At 38.7% G+C, this 16679-nt stretch overlaps 1 protein-coding gene across 3 annotated transcripts in view; it reads left to right on the forward strand.

The window, feature by feature from the left end:
- Positions 1-16679, forward strand: part of LOC145981496 (methylenetetrahydrofolate reductase (NADPH)) — a 59397-nt gene that overhangs the window by 27099 nt on the left and 15619 nt on the right. For all 3 annotated transcript variants that reach the window (XM_083114765.1, XM_083114766.1, XM_083114767.1), the window contains 4 exons: positions 2269-2397; positions 4777-4970; positions 11221-11473; positions 13894-14013. In XM_083114765.1, the coding sequence (XP_082970891.1) occupies positions 2269-2397; positions 4777-4970; positions 11221-11473; positions 13894-14013 (696 nt within the window). The remainder of the gene's footprint in view (positions 1-2268; positions 2398-4776; positions 4971-11220; positions 11474-13893; positions 14014-16679) is intronic.

Below are 16679 nucleotides of genomic sequence, written 5' to 3' on the forward strand. Positions count from 1 at the left end.
CTACCGTGCCCCGGCCGAAGCAATAAAACTCCTCTTCGTTCCCAAAACTATGGATCTGTTGGCATTTGATGCAGCTGTAGAAGGAATGTGGATGATGACGTTCAAGTCCCAGATATTTGTCAAACGAGAGGCTGCAACAGGGGCAGGGAAATTATGGATTAAGAAGCTCCCCCACAGATTAGCTCCCCTATTAAAGTACTTTCTAAAGTCTAGAGAATCTTCTAAACACTTGCTGGTGCTTAGATTTCGACTCGCAAACAAGATGAACAAATCTAATAGCTGCTGTTTATGTTCTGTGAATTTATCCCTCCCGAACTTGTGAACATATAGGTAGCTATATGCTGTCTACATTTTCACTCTTCACCTCAAAGAAATTAGAATACAAAATAGTTTATCTAATGTCAAGGGGGCTGACAGGCCCCCCCTGGCCCCTGCCTAGCTACGGGCCTGAGTCAGCTCTCATTTTGTCATATTTTCCTACCTTTGATGTTCTTTTTAGGAATACTGGTCCAAAAGGGGAGGGGGGGTTATAACCCCCACCAACTCCTCCTTGGGCATGCCACTAAGTCACTAACCCACATCACCTCTTCCTTCCCAAAGGGTTCACTTTTGTAACCACCTTATTTATTCTGTAGTAGAAGAAAGTGAGATCAAAATTATGTTATGGATTAGCAGTGCTCAGGAAGTTATTTTCTATTATTTCCTGCCCAGAAAATACACTAATATGTATCCTTTGTGACGGGAGGTGCATGCTCGAATTCTGCCAGAAAGGTGCCACTTTTCTTGGTGTCGCAGAGTGTTAAATTACAAAGTAAGAAATGGTTGGAAACTTATTTTAAACTTTTATACATTTTTTTTTAATTATCATTCCTCAAGAAACCCGACCTGGTAATTTCTAGTTGCACCTGTTGATATATACTTGTTATACACAGTGACATAGTAAAAATATGCATAGTTTCATGTTGACTGTCAGACTTATTCCATGCATAATATGCACTACAGTTTTTGGCAGCCAATATTTTGGAAAAGCATGTGCATTTTACATACGAGGTGTGGCTAGAAAGAAACCGGACTGTTGCTACAAAATCTTTTATTGGTTATTTTGTACAATGCGAACATTGTACAAAGTACTCCCCTGCACTATCGATACATCGCTCCATACGAATCTTCCATTCCTGGTAGCAGTGCTGGAAATCATTTTCTGAAACCATGTTCGTGACCTCCGTCGCTTTTGTTTTCACAGATTCTACGGTCATAAATATGGTTCCTTTCAGTGCTGATTTGACCTTTGGGAATAAGAAAAAGGTTGCACTGCAAGATCCGGTGAATAGGGTGGATGTTCTAACGCTGGGATCCCATTCTTGGCCAAAAAAAGCCTTGACTGACAATGCCGTGAGGCAGGAACATTGTCCTGATGAAGAATCCATGACTTGCCTTTGCACAAATCAGGTCGTCGTCGCCTTACTCGATCACGAAGGGTCGTCAGAACTGTAATGTAATAACGTTGGTTGACTGACCTTCGGGTATACAATTAACAGAGATAGCATTGATATAAATAAAGACATCTTTTTGATGGGGGGAAGTTTCAATATAAACAATCCCGCGGATGTCGAATCAATTCACCAACATTTGCAATGATTGATTCCGATTTTGACGTGCAAGGCCATCCAGGACGCAAGTCCTCCGCGATCACTTCTCGTCCCTCTTTAAACCTTTGAAACCACTCAAACACTTGTGTGCGTGATAAATACTGAAACCACTCAAACACTTGCATGCATAATAAATACTCATCTCCGTACACTTCCTTCAACAAACCATAAGTTTCTGTGGTGGATTTTCCGAGTTTCATAAGAAACTTCACATTGATACGCTGTTCCACTTTCATATTTAACATTTTTCCGACGGAGCACAGACGTATGGTTCACTTCGTCCACAAGCTACGGCAGAACTGAGCATCGCACACTCTGGGCAATCACACAGTCGATAGGCAGGATATCACGTTATGCACTCATGCACTGCTTGACCTTGAAGTGCTTGCCATTTGTCGACAGCAACATCAATCCGGTGTTTTTCTAGCCACACCTCGTAAGTAAATACGGTATTTACTGATTTCCTTTAGTTTTAAATGCATCATGAAGCAGAACATGACCATTTCATGGAAATTGTTACAAATTGTCATCATCATTATTAATTTGTTTGTTTTTAATTATCCAGTTCATTGTTTTCAATAACTTTCTAATTGAAACAAAATTTTGATGTCTATTTTAGGTTGACGCAGGTGCTGATTTTGTCATTACTCAGTTATTTTTCCAAACACAGACATTTGTCAAGTTTGTAAAGAATTGTAGAGATTTGGGAATTACGGTACCAATCATTCCAGGGATTATGCCAATTCAGGTATGGTTTCAGAATTATTATTATTTGTAATGGGTCATGTGACCTTTGGATTCCATTTTGAATTATCGCACACACAATTTTATTTAAAAAGAGGTGCTTACCTTCGCATGACTTAGGAAGATTATACTCCAATATTCCAAATGGTCACTTCACTTCTTCAGAGCTATTAAAACACGTTATTTCCATAGGATCAAACCAGTTATATTCAACTTTTAATGTGTAGTTCTGCAGCTTTTTAACCCTCATATGAATATATTTTTTTTGTACTTTTTAACACTAGCATTTCGGGGTGTAAGGGGTGCTTCTTCCATGTAGTGCACCCAATAGTCAACCTCACTTCCACGTAGTACACCTTGTACTGCAGACTAACGAGGCTCTGGCGACTGGCCCCATGGCCAGTATAATTTTGTTTGTGTTGTCCTTTGTTTTGTCCTTATTTGTGCTGAGTGCTCCTTTACAGCCTCAGCTTTTAACGAAAGTCAGAATATTTTATGATTTTAGTTCTGCAACGTTAGAGTTGTTATGTGTAACAATAAGGGGCTGGACCCCGTATAATGTGACGGGTGCAAAATAGCCTTAGAGCTGACACACCCAAAATTTTAAATTCAAATTCAAACACTAGCATTTCCACATATGTGTTCCTGTTTCAATAGCCCTGAAAAACCAAGTGAATTTTTCTTGTATGTATGTATTGCTTGCATTGTAGAATTAACTCTTGTGTAGTTTATGGTTTTTAGAGCCAGGTGGTAGGGTGTCTGACTGCCAGTGCGGGAGACCCAGGTTCGATTCTCCAGATGGGTGATTAATTTTTCCGACCTTTATCTTGCTTGAAGCTACTCCATGGCTCACCCAGCCTCAAATCAATTTGTACCCGTGGGTAAAGGCAGCTGCAGTGTGGTGTTGATCGCATCACCTCCAAAATGGCCGACATCAAGAATGTATGAGGCCTTATCCTTCATGGCACAGTATTGCATGGTTTTTACAAGCACTTAAACACAATTTTCAATGTAACATTTTAGGAGAATACTCGCTCCTTTCATCAGACATTTATTCTTGTTTGATTGATGTTATTTATAACAATGTAGTCAATGAGAGCTGTTGACGTGTACATTATTGTACACGTGTACATTATTGTACACATTCACGTAATGATAAGCATGCGAGCAAGATATTGTTATGGGAAAAGAGGGTTAAAATTCACTAAAAAAATGTAAACATTATTTTATAGGAGTACTGGGTCAGATCCCCAGTGAAGCTGGCTATTTTGCTTCTCACTCCTTTCTGATAGGTATCTGCCAACCTGAATATTATCAGAAAATACTGTATTTGCCGGCAAATTTGCTTGCCTTTAAAAATAGGTCTGAAAAACAGGGTGCACCTTATACACCGGTACTCAGTTTTTGATTGCCTTAATTTCTGGAAATTTTATTTTCAGAGTCAGACGATTTCTTTCTTGATTACTTGCAGCTTGTTAGAGTAAAGTTAATGCGCATGTATGAGGATTCAAATTCTGATTAGGAAGAGGTTTCGGAGATGAATATCTGGGTTTTAATGAAGATGATCAGTAGAGGCACGCATATTTCATTTTTGACGGAAAACACGGTATGTCAAATAACATGTTGTAATGTTGATTTTTCATGTTTCTGTAAGTTGAGACGTGCATTTTCCTACCCTGTTTTGTCACGAAATAATGCAAAATGAACTGTAAAATGCGAAACAGACTCTTAAACACGAAATTTATAGTTTATTTACCAACACAACACTTTCTGAAGTCAGAATTATCTTGAGAGTTATGCAATTCACGGAAAATTTATTAATTCTGCTCTAAAGTTTGAGAAGCAAAAATGGACCCCTTTATACAGTAATAAAGTTAATATTCTGGTAATGACATAAATGTGCTATTAGAAGGAATATGTTTATTTTGTGTAGTAAGTGCAGTTTCTACATCAAATTTGGGATGAAATTCATAATTTTAAAGCCAAAATGTAATTTTATATACTGCTTTTTCACCGCTATAACAGTGAAATTTTAGTTAATTTACTGCTTTTTGAAACTGAAATATGTGCCTCTAATGATCAGCCTTTTCTTCAAAAATGTGTACAAAAAAGTGTATGCGAAGTCTTATACACTGGTAAGTACGGTAATTTATATTTCACAGAACAAGTTGTGACAGTTGTCGAAGTTCAAGGTTATGAAAGAAACTTTTTAAGTCATATAAATAAAAATAAATTATTGCCAATGAAAATAGATTTTTGGACACTTTCCCCCTCCTATTATCTCACTTACTCATAGATCCTGACTTCACCCCTCAGACACACTTGATGGTACCTGAATTGACCAATAAACAGTAAATAGTGGTTTTTCATCATCTTTTTCTAGAGTTACGAATCATTGAGGCATGTGGTGAAGTTGTCAAAGCTTGATGTCCCAGAAGATATCCAGAACACTTTACAGCCCCTCAAGGACAATGATGAAGCCATCAGAAACTATGGCATTGATCAGGCAGTTGATATGATGAAGGAGCTCTTTACTCTCGGAGTGGCTCCGGGAGTTCACTTTTACACTCTGAACAGGTGAGGAAATTTTCTACTGAAATTGTGAAGAAGTTTGAGTAAATGATGCGTACTGCTGTACCAAGAAGATCAAATCTCTGGCACTGTTATCAAGTTTTTACATCTATGTGACCTATGAGAGAGTGGTAATGCAATCAGCTACTTGCATTGTAACACTGCTACTACATTGGCAAAATATGTTAGCAGGTAGCATTCTCAAAAGTTGCCTTCACATGTATTGAGTATCAAGTGTTTCTAAGTGCCGAAACTAGAGACGTAATAAATAAGTGCAGTGAATGTGGTAACACACAGGTATTAAGAGCGTTCGGAAATGAATTGGACAAGCATTATATAATCTACATTTGTTATATTTTCCCTGTCAAGCAGACCAAAGGGCATATGCAAGTGCATTAATTCTTAAAATACTTTGTAATTACTTCTATACAATTTTAAATTTTGCATTACAATATCGTATTTTGTGTATTATATATTTTGTGTGTTATATTCAGGGCGTTAAGACTTGTGTGTATGAGTATAATGTGTGTGTGTGTGGACTTATGTGAAACGACTTAATGTACTTCGTGTAGAATATAATAGCTAATGTATAATTTTATGTGTATGGTTGAGTGGAAGAAAAGGCTTTGTACGGCCTTAACTCTGCCATTTAAAACAAGGCGTTAATAAATAAATAAATACAAAGATATACATTACCAGTAATCTGCCCCTGACTGAATACGCCGCTCCCATTTATCAGGAAGTTTCCTGATGGCTGCAGAGAACCACTCTCTTGGAGTAGAGTTGCACCACTCACGGACAGCGGTCTGGAGTTCTTCATTAGGTTGAAAGTGTCCTTCATTTTGTCGAACATTGCATATTCCGAGGGGGCTAAATCCTGTGAATACGTAGGATGTGGGAGCACCGTAAATCCCATTGTTGCCAATGCCTCCTGTGTTTGGCTGCTCGTATGCGGCTTCGCATTGTCATGCTGAAGAATCACCCCGAGAGCCCATTTTTCTTTCCGCCTCTGCTGAATTCTGCGTCGCAGCTTTCGTAGAGTTTCACATTAGCTGTCACTGTTTACAGTTTGGGTAATAGGAAGCCAGTCAAAACTGTACTCATTTGCTTCTTGGGAATTAAGAGTAAGTCGAGGTTTTTTGGAGCGTGGACTTCCAGTGTGTTTCCATTCCATGGATTGCCTTTTCTTCTCTGGAGTTTCGAAGAGGAACCAAGATTTGTTGCCAGTCACCAGTGTTTCGAAAAAATGTTCTCTTTCTTGGTTGTAATGGCGCAACAATTCTCTGCACATGTTCACTTGCTGTTGTTTCGGCTGATCCGTCAGATCGCGAGGCACCCACTGAGCACAAATTTTCCTCATTTGCAGATCCTCATGAATGATTGCATGCAGAGTTGCTCACCCAAAACCAATTTCATGTTGTAGTTGTTCAATTGTTACACGTCGATCTCCCATAATCAAGTTGGAAACACTTTGGATTGCTGCTGGGGTATGCGCTGACTTTGGGTGACCACTGCTGACACCTTTGTCCACACTTTCGTTTCCCCTTTTGAAATTTTGAACCCACTGAAACACCGTACTCTGTGAAGGCGTTGACCCACCACAAACGGCCACAAGTCGGCGATAAATTTCGGATGCCAAAACACCCTCTTTAAACGGAACCACGTAGTCCACCTCTGACCACGAGAATCACTTTCCATTTCGTAGCTTGTCCACATATTCACTCACACCCGTTCACGTTATGAGTCAGCAATTCTCTGGTAGTGGTGCAAGCAGACCCATCTTGTGGTGGAATGTAGAACTATGTCCGACCATTAAGCAAAACAAAGTTTGCTTGACATGTTTTTTGGAACAATGCAGTATTGCCAGTCTTATTCATTTCCGAAAGACCCAAGTATAAGGGAAGCAAGAGGAGAAAACAAATAACTGCCCACTTTAATTCACAAGTTTACCACAGTTTTTCTTTTCCTGGTACAACAGTATCTAATATAAACACGCTTCCAGAAGTTAAGCACTCGATGGTAAAATCAACAGAAGTGGAAAAGTAAAGCTTTGATTAACACAAAATTGCACATGAAGGTAGCAAATGTGTTTGTGCATTAAAGATAACAAGAATTGTGTACAAAAATGAAAAAATATTTACTTTTCGTAAGTTATATGATGACATTACATTTGGGTCATTAACATAATGATGTTTAGAGGCAAACAAGCCAAAGAAAACTTACAGTAATATGGTATGTGACCAAAAAAAAACTTACATTAATATAGTATGTGACCACCCCGGACCTTTACACAATTATAACGATTGTCCATGCTTTCACTGAGGTGATCAACCATCACAGATGCGAGCAATGGCCATTCCTCCATTAGGGCAGTTTCCAACTCTCTGAGACTGGCTGGAGGAGGTAAACGTGCAGACAGCATGCCCGAGGCCATCCCAAAGGTTTTCAGTGGGATTAAGGTCGGGGAAATACGCCGGCCACTCCATATGAAAAATGCCCTCACTTTCCAGGTACTCATCAAGGATGTTGGCTTGATGGGGATGGGCATTATCATCCATAAGGAGGAAATCAGGACCAACTGCTGCAGCGTAGAGTCTCACAATGGGGTCTAGGACTTTATTCCGATACCGCGCAGCCGTCACAGAACTGCTTTTAAAGATGTGCAGCTCGGTTCAATATCCCATTGAAATTCCAGCCCACACCATGATGCTGCTATCTCTGAATGCATGATGTTCGATGATGTTCTTGGCCTGATTGTGTATGCCTCATACTCTCCAGACTTTTACACGCTTATCATCTGATTGCAGGGCAAATCTGGACTCGTCCGTGAACAGGACGTTGCTCCAATCGGAGACAGTCCAATTGACATGTTGACGACACCACTTTAATCTTGCCCCTCTGGCTTGGACGGTTAGTGCAACACAAACACATACTTGGGCTTACAATCATTTCATGTGGAGTCTTCGGCACACAGAACTGGCAGATATTGTCTTACCAAGTGCCGCTGCAACCATGGATGTAACAGTTGTGGAGGTCGCTCGTCGATTCCGCTTGGCTACTATAGCAATATACCGATCATTAGAGGGGGCGGTAACCCTTGGACGACCAGGCACAAGTCTCCGGACGACTGTTTGACTTGTTCGGAATTGTTTCCATAATCGAGAAATTAACGAATGATGAACGCCAAAGAAAATGGCAACATCTTTGATTGACTGTTCTGCTTCAATGCATCCGACAGCACGTCAGCGCTCACTATCTGTCAATCATCTTCTTTCAGCCATAGAAACACAAATATTATCAAAAATAATCCTACAAAAGTTTAATGCTTTTAAATGCACCTCAAACCCTTCAACGAAAGTGTGATGATTCTTTCACGAAATCCTCGCTTTTATGCTATTTAAAGAGCACAGGTTAAGCACCTAGGTACAGATGATTCACTCTCTACTTACAAGAAGGAACCTACACATAAAAACTGACATCTACATCCGCAGCGATTTTCAGCCACTCAAATTCAAATACGCTTTTGAAAATTTGCATTGCGTGCTTATTGTATATTAGGTATAGGACAGATTAATTGATACTTTCCATTGATGTCAATCAATATAGACATAGGTGAATTTATAAAATTGCTGTTAACGTTGTGTTAAAAATACAAATTTAACCCATGATATATGAGCACCTAATTTAACAATCTTTTTGTAAATAACCTGTAATTGGAACTCCCATGTATACAAATGTTAGCCCTCCTTAGTGCAAGCAGTCATGGGTTTTAATGCTTGTTGGGATCTCCAAGATTTCAGTGTTCACCCAGCTTGTTGAGAAGAACAATTGTAAATAATAATAACAGACTTCAGTCTCCAAAGCCAGCAAACAGTGGTGGTAATTTGGTGTGTTGACCATGTGTCGACCAACAAAAACTCTCGAGGCAGGCCTTTCCTCTCCAAAGACTGTTGGGGCACTTAGTTTAGTGTATTTATCCTGCAATTGAATGCCTAATTCTGTCTTGAAACCCTTCGATGTGCTCCCAACTAGGGATGGCCAAACCAGGATAAAATTTTATCCAGATTTTTTTTTATGGATATCAGATAACCAGATTTGCATATTCCGATATCCAAGTAGTCTGGTTATTTGCATTATCTGAATTATATGGATATTTTACATCTCAGTGTGTGCATGATCTGGATAGTTTTATTATATATCCATTACTTCTTAGTTTATTTGTCACTTTCATATTTCACTGTACAGATTTTCTACAAATCCTTAACCTTTTGATTACCGAGCCCATTTTGCAGGTAAGCTTCCGGTGAGCAGGCCGATTTAGCAAAATCCAGAGTTTAATTTAGATAGATGACTGTAGATCGGAGGCTAATTGCCCTAGACAGACGAATCAAGTACCAATATACGCGGAATGAACCATAGATTCGGACTATATACAATTTATGCACAATGAGTGTATCTATAGATGCGGGGGGAGGGTAGGAGCCGGAAAATTCCAATATTTCTGAAGAAAAATTGTCCCCCCTCCCTGGACAACAAGGTGCAGGGCATTGTCAAAATACACTAAATTTCCAGGGACGTGCAACAGCCCTTATGTCGCCGACATATATGTGTTAACAATAATATTTAAAAAAATCGCAATTCTAGCGAATAATAGGAACATTATGGCATAAAAGCTACAAACATGATTGATTGAGTTGGTGTTTTAAGTCCACTTTATGCACAGTACGAGGGCCACTATTTATATTTTGAGCCTTGGCAACACTGATTGTTAGGCGCGATTTGACGTTTGCACGGAATCGTCTGGCATTATTGACCATAACGTACTTCAAATGTTTTGTCAATAGCTTCATTTGTGTTGTTAATGTTGCCTTGGAGATTGCGCTACAACAATAAAATGGAATTAACTCGTGAACATTTTCGTGCGATGATTTTTTACGATTTTCGACGTGGATTATCAAGACAAGAGTGCATCGATCAACTTACTTCCACATTTGGCGATGAAGCCCCATCCTTTGCCACTGTGAAACGCTGGTATAACGAATTTAATCGTGGCCGCCATTCGCTCACCGACGAGATTCGCGAGGGTCGTTGAAAATCAGTTGTTGTTCAAGAAAACATTGATGCTGTGCAAAACCTAATACTGCAAGATCGTCATGTGACATACTGTGAGATTGAGGCAACCATAGGCATTAGTTCCACCAGCATATATAAAATATTACATGATCATTTAGCTGTGAGAAAGGTATGTTCTCGTTGGATCCCACACAATTTGACAAAAACTCAAAAAGATGCTCGCGTCAATTGGTGTAAACAAATGCTCAATAAATACAATCGTGGTGCTTCAAATGACGAATATAAGATTGTAACAGGTAACGAATCATGGATATATGCATATGAGCCGGAACGTAAACAGCAGTCGACTGTATGGGTGTTTCAAGATGAACCCAATCCAGGAACGTAGAACGGTCAACTCTGAATGGTACACAACAATTTGTTTGCCAGAGGTCTTCGGTCAAATACGGAAAACAAACAAACGCAGTCGGATCATTCTTCATCAAGACAATACCAGCCGTCACACATCTCGTCTAACAACCGACTTTATGAACAGTCAAAAAATCGAATTGATGGGTCATCCACCGTACAGTCCTGATTTGGCACCCAATGACTTCTTCTTGTTCCCGAATGTCAAGAATAAATTGCGTGGACAACGATTTTCGTCGGCGGAAGACGCCGTTGATGCGTTCAAAAACCATATTATGGTGGTGTCTCAAGAAGATTGGAAAAACTGCTTTGACAAATGGTTCGAACGAATGCAAAAGTGTATTGACCATAAAGGAGAATACTTCGAAAAACAATAAAGCAGTTTTCAATGCCAAATTCCAGTTATTTCATTGTTAGGCTCAAAATATAAATAGTGACCCTCGTAAGGCTAATTGGGACTGGACCTACAGTTTAAAGTGTGATCTGAACCACTATTTGCCTCCTGGGACCCCTTGATTACAAGGCGACGATGCTACCACTGCGCCATCGAGGAGGCCTAACTACGAACATGACAACGTATCTATTTATAGATATGTGGTAACCAAAAGATTAATCAAATTTGTTTTATCTGAATATTCAGATTATCCAACTATCAGTCACCCGGAATCTGTGGCCATACCTACTCCCAACCATATTGAGACCAAAATGTAACTCAAGTAACACTCTTTGTCTAGAAAGTATAGCTGTAATTGTAAGGGGATTTTTTTTTTTCCAGAGAATATGCAACAACAGAAATCTGTAAAAAGCTGGGTTTGTGGCTTGCTGAACCACATCGTCCATTGCCATGGAAACTTGCTGCAAACCACAAGAGATGCTCGGAAGATGTTCGTCCAATATTCTGGACTTCAAGGCCGAAGGCTTACATATATAGGACACAGCACTGGGATGAATTTCCAAATGGAAGATGGGGAAGTTCGGAGTCACCTGCATTTGGTGAACTCAAAGATTATTATTTGTTTTACCTCAGGGTGAGTTTATATTATCACCATTATAATGATACAGTTAGGTTATTAGTAGGCATACACTTGCCCCAGTGATTGTACTTTGAATAATGACAGGAAGTTGCAGTTGTACCTGAAATACCTCTTCATCATTCCACTTTCAAAGCAACATTGCAATGTGTTGGTGTAAAATTCATGCATATGCATATTTCTTTTGGACAGAAGTGTCAAAAAGCACAATGGATGAAGATCAAGAGAAGAGTTTACGCACACATTAACTTCTTAACATATCATAATAGTGCCTGTGATGAATCTCACAAAACGTATTAGTCTTCTGAACAGATGAGATGGGTTTGGATTTTATCCCCTTGTAGTTGAACATGCACTTTAATGATTTAAATTCATTCCAAATGACGAACTTTTGTGTTACCTATAAATACCTATTTTGAGGGTTAGTACCTATTTTCTATAATTTTGCTTAAAAATGCTTATTTTTGGTATACTGTTGCATTTTTTGTAAATTGGACTTTCACTATGTTGTAGAAGGCATTGTTTGGTTTATGATGAACTGAAAGCATGGTATTTACCAGATCACAAGGGATTCTGGAAATTCCAATTTCTTTATCAGGATAATTAGTGTAGATAGCTAGTTGGTAATGTATACTTGGACAATGCGATGCCAATGACATGTCAACTCACCCCATCTCTGTTCCCAGCTGTACATTTGTAGGAGGCAATCAGTATTCACTTTCACTCTCTCTTTTTCATTACGGAAAGTGTATCTTTCTTGCATGTTTTTCGAAACAAATTAACAGAATTGAGTTTGAAGAGAATGGAACATGGTGTATTGATACTAGAACACTGGATAATTGCATAGTTGACTATCATATGAATTCATGGTTTAAAGAATCTGACCCAACAGCATCAAGAATATGCTTAGGTGTATTCTGCCCATTCTTGCTTCTCCTTCCTACATGTGTGGCCTGAAGCAGTTAAAAGTTTCTTAAGTTGTCTATGATTTTGATTTGTAATACAAATCTCGGTGCTTCATTTAAAAAAGACAACACATTAATTTTAAAAGAAATTAAGCTCAGACAGGTCTGCATATGAAAGCCATTAAATTAAATACTTTTGTGCACATTTTATACAAAAGGTAATTGTCATTGTTCTGTTAGCTTTAGAGACAATCATCATATTCTACTCCAACAATGGAAATAATTTTATGCTCAATACTTCACATTTTGCATTCAAGAGAGAAAATAAAAAAATGAGACATCACACATGATCAAAGAAACTTATATAATAGTGAGAATTCTGAAAGTTCAAATTTCTAACTTTCTTTTGGCACAGAATGTAAACGTTTGTATTGTGCAGTTAGAAATTTCCTTAAATCCCCCCCGAGAATTTTCATAGAAACTAGAAAGAAATGCAAAAATTAATCTAAACACTTACACCCGTAATAATGTGTGACACACAGTTATTCTGCTAGGCAGCTTTTGAAATTCTTTGTGTGTGAAGTTGTTGAACACTGAAGGATGTTTGTATTTTAATAAATATGAGGCATATTCGGAAAGTAAGTACCGAAAGGGTGTAAAAAATAAAGTAAAATAGTTTCGTACCTTTTTTTATTTGCATTGCATTCTACAGACCTTAAACTACTTTTCTACGTAGTTTCCACCATTGGTCAAGCATTTGTCATTGCGTGGCACTAGTTTTTGTATCCCATCATCACAGAATGTTCCCACCTGTAACGAAAGCCATCCATGCACTGCTGCTTCGACGTCGTCATCCTCGTCGAAACGCTGACCAGCAAGAAACTTCTTCTTCAGATGAAGAAAGAGATGGTAGTCACTTGGTGCCAACTCAGGGCTGTTGGCGGATGAACAATTGTTCCCAGCCGAATGACGTGATGACATTTTGAGTTTGTTGAGCCGTATGCGGACGAGCATTGTCGTGAAGCAACACAATGCCTTCGCTAACCATTCCGTGTCTTTTGTTTTGAATTGCACGACGCAGCCGGATTAATGTGTCAGCAGGCATCTTTGTTGGTGGTCTGTCCTCTAGGCAAGAATTCAACCATTCATGCATTGAGAAAACAAATCACAGACCGGACTTCACAGTCGGCGGATCGATTGATTTTCTTGAAAATTTCAAACCTTCAGAAAACTACGAAGAGAAAGCATGACCTGCTCCCACGCGTGCCTGTGGCTAACTAACGGATGAAGGATGTCAGCGAGAACTCACAGGGTCGCGACTGCATCGCTACAGCGGCAATATTTGCAAATGGTACTTACTTTACGAATACGCCTCGTATGTTCCAAGTATGACAACATAGCAAAATAAATGTAAGATAACATATATTGCATATCATAAACCTTCATTCAGTCATTCATTATAAAGATTTAGTACGTGTTGACTATATGAATAAACAATATTTACTTTTATAGACGCAGACCTCCAAGAAGGAACTACTTGACATGTGGGGAGAGGAGTTGCATTCTGAACAAGGTGTTTGGGATGTGTTCTACTATTATGTCACAGAGCAGGAAAATAAGAACGGTGTGAAGGTATGTCGTATGTTACTTATTTGGACACATTTTATTGGAAACATTAGGATTCTTTTGTTACTCATGGTCCTTAGGAAGCTTTGAGACTGAAGCGAAATGAAGCAAGTGACATGCAGGTTTTCACACACTAAAGTGAGTTAACATGACCACAGACTGCACACGCCGGAACATTACTTCTCCCTCCAGTCATTAATAGAGGCTTGCATATTTGGTTTTTGACGGAAACATGAAATGTGAAATTACACACTGCAATGTTCATTTCTCATTTTTTGAAAGGTGTGAGTATGTTTACTTTGCATGTTTTGTCACGAAATGATGCAAAATGAACTGCAAAATGCAAAACAAACTTAAAACATGAAATTTAGATTGTATTTGAAGTTATCTGTTTGGCGGTTATGCGGAGATAGGTAATTAACTCTGATAAGCTTACTTTTCATTTTTCAAAAGAAACCTGGCTTCCTGCTATCAGGAATATGCACACCCACCCAACCTGCTCCTCCCCCACGACAAGAAACCAAGCGCGGACCTCAAGCATTTGCAAAAATCTCACCTGCACATGCGAACAAGCGCCGTTCCACAAAAGCAGATGACGAGACAGGGAACCGTCGCGTACAAGGCCAAAACCCCGATGCGCGGTAAAAGAAGGAAACACTACACCTACACGAGAACGGCAGAAAGTGAAAGGACTGCATCAACTAGCGCCACCACAAGCACAAGCGGAGGAAGAAGAAACCACGCTTCCCGCAGCAAGATGGTACATGCCTGACGAAGCCACCAGACAAGTGGCGAAATCGATCACGAGAAAAATTTACGTGGAAAAATGAAAGGTACGTCAGAGGTGAGGGTTACCTGCAAGCAATCACGTCACGAGAGCCCCAACAACAGATCTACTATATCTCAAACTACCACTACATTAACCTTGAACCTTTCCAAGATGGCACTCTAGTGTTCTGCCCGAAATGCTGGAAGCGCTGATTGGAGTGTGTTGTTGCAAGGGAAAGTCAACCACAAAGAGAATAAGCTATTTAACCCAACCATATGTATATATATACACAAAAAGTGCTAACAGAAAATAGCCAATTAAGGCCGTACTAAAGGCAATTTTGTGGTAATTTTTCAATAACAGATGGCAGCACCGTTTGCCATGGCAACCGAGGGCCATGTTGCCAGATCTCCGCGTAATCAAGGTAGATACATACAGGTTGGTCGATTAGGGTACTTCTTGATGGGATGTGACGTCACGCTGGTTAGCAGATTTTATTGAAAAATCTAAGTAGATGTGGAGCAACGTAATTGTTTATCATGAGATTTTAGTTGTATGTTCTTATTGAATAAAATACAACAATTTATCAGCAATGGAAGATAGTAATAGTCGTAATAGTAATATAAAATCCCTTGTATGGTATTATGTATTTCTTTTAATATTTCAAAAGCAGAAGAGAACATACAAAGATAACTGTAGTTAATTCAAACACGAAATGCATAAAGTAAGGAGAGTAATTGAAATAATTGAAAACATTTTGCAATTACGTTTGAAGCGAATGCTGCGTTGACTGTAGAATTCACTTTATATGACAGTACTTGAACACATTTATATCTTTTATCGGTGACGTTACCAGATTTTCTTCATAAATTTGCAGAATTTCAGTGAACATTTTGTAAATATTTATAAATATTAGCGTTCTCTAACGATCCTTAATCTTTTATCCTTGAAGTGAATAAACATGGAATTCTGCACCCTTATTTTTTACTGAGTTTTAATATCATGATTTTGAAAGAAAAATGTTTTCAGTTCTGCAGCTGATATAGAATCTTCGGAAGTATCAGTAACATTTTCAAGTAACAGTAACTGTAAACTACTTACGTTATGAAATTAGTAATTGTAACTCAGATATTTTTCCACCTAACTGTAGTAAGTTGTACAAGTACTTTACTGCATGGAAAGAAATATTATCTTGAACCAAATGTTCTCCTCAAAGAATGGGTAAATTGACGATTATTAAAGCTGGCCCCTGTGGCGGAGTGGTTAGCGCATCGCGCTACGACGCTAGGGGTCGCAGGTTCGAATCATGGCCTGGGCATGGATGTTTGTCACTATTCATTCATAAATTTCATCACATCATCACTCATCCCCATCTGTGTAAATTAGCCAAAAGTGGCACAAAAAGCGAAGTAAAAATAAAGCAAATCAATCAATCAATTGTTGATTACTAAAATCTTGAGATCATGAGAACAATTTTGTATTTTTTCGTCAAGAGCCAGGATGTATCCTAAGTGTATTTGTATTAGAACACTTACCACATAAGACTACATACATAATATCCAACATTTCTCATGGACACAGTAATTTTATAGTTCAACAAAAATTCTAAAAAATATTTGGTTTGCTCAACAAAATAAAATGAAATGTTAATCGTCATTGCTTTGTAACAGAATTTTACTGTGAATTTTATTGCCTCAATGTTTGTACATGAGATGTAAGAAATAAGTTATAATTTCATGAAACTTAATGCTAAGGATTTGATGGTCATCGGTGGTGAAAAGGACATCGCGCTTGCACTCGTGTTCCGAACAACGTCTTACGAGATGAAACAAATCTAGAGTAAAGTAACTGTAATCATAACTATGTTAGGTACTTTCTAAAGAACAGTAATAACAGTAATTAT

Source organism: Lepisma saccharinum, chromosome 29 (genome assembly GCF_977018435.1).
Source record: "Lepisma saccharinum chromosome 29, izLepSacc3.1, whole genome shotgun sequence".
In the NCBI taxonomy this organism is placed as follows: Eukaryota; Metazoa; Arthropoda; class Insecta; order Zygentoma; family Lepismatidae; genus Lepisma; species Lepisma saccharinum.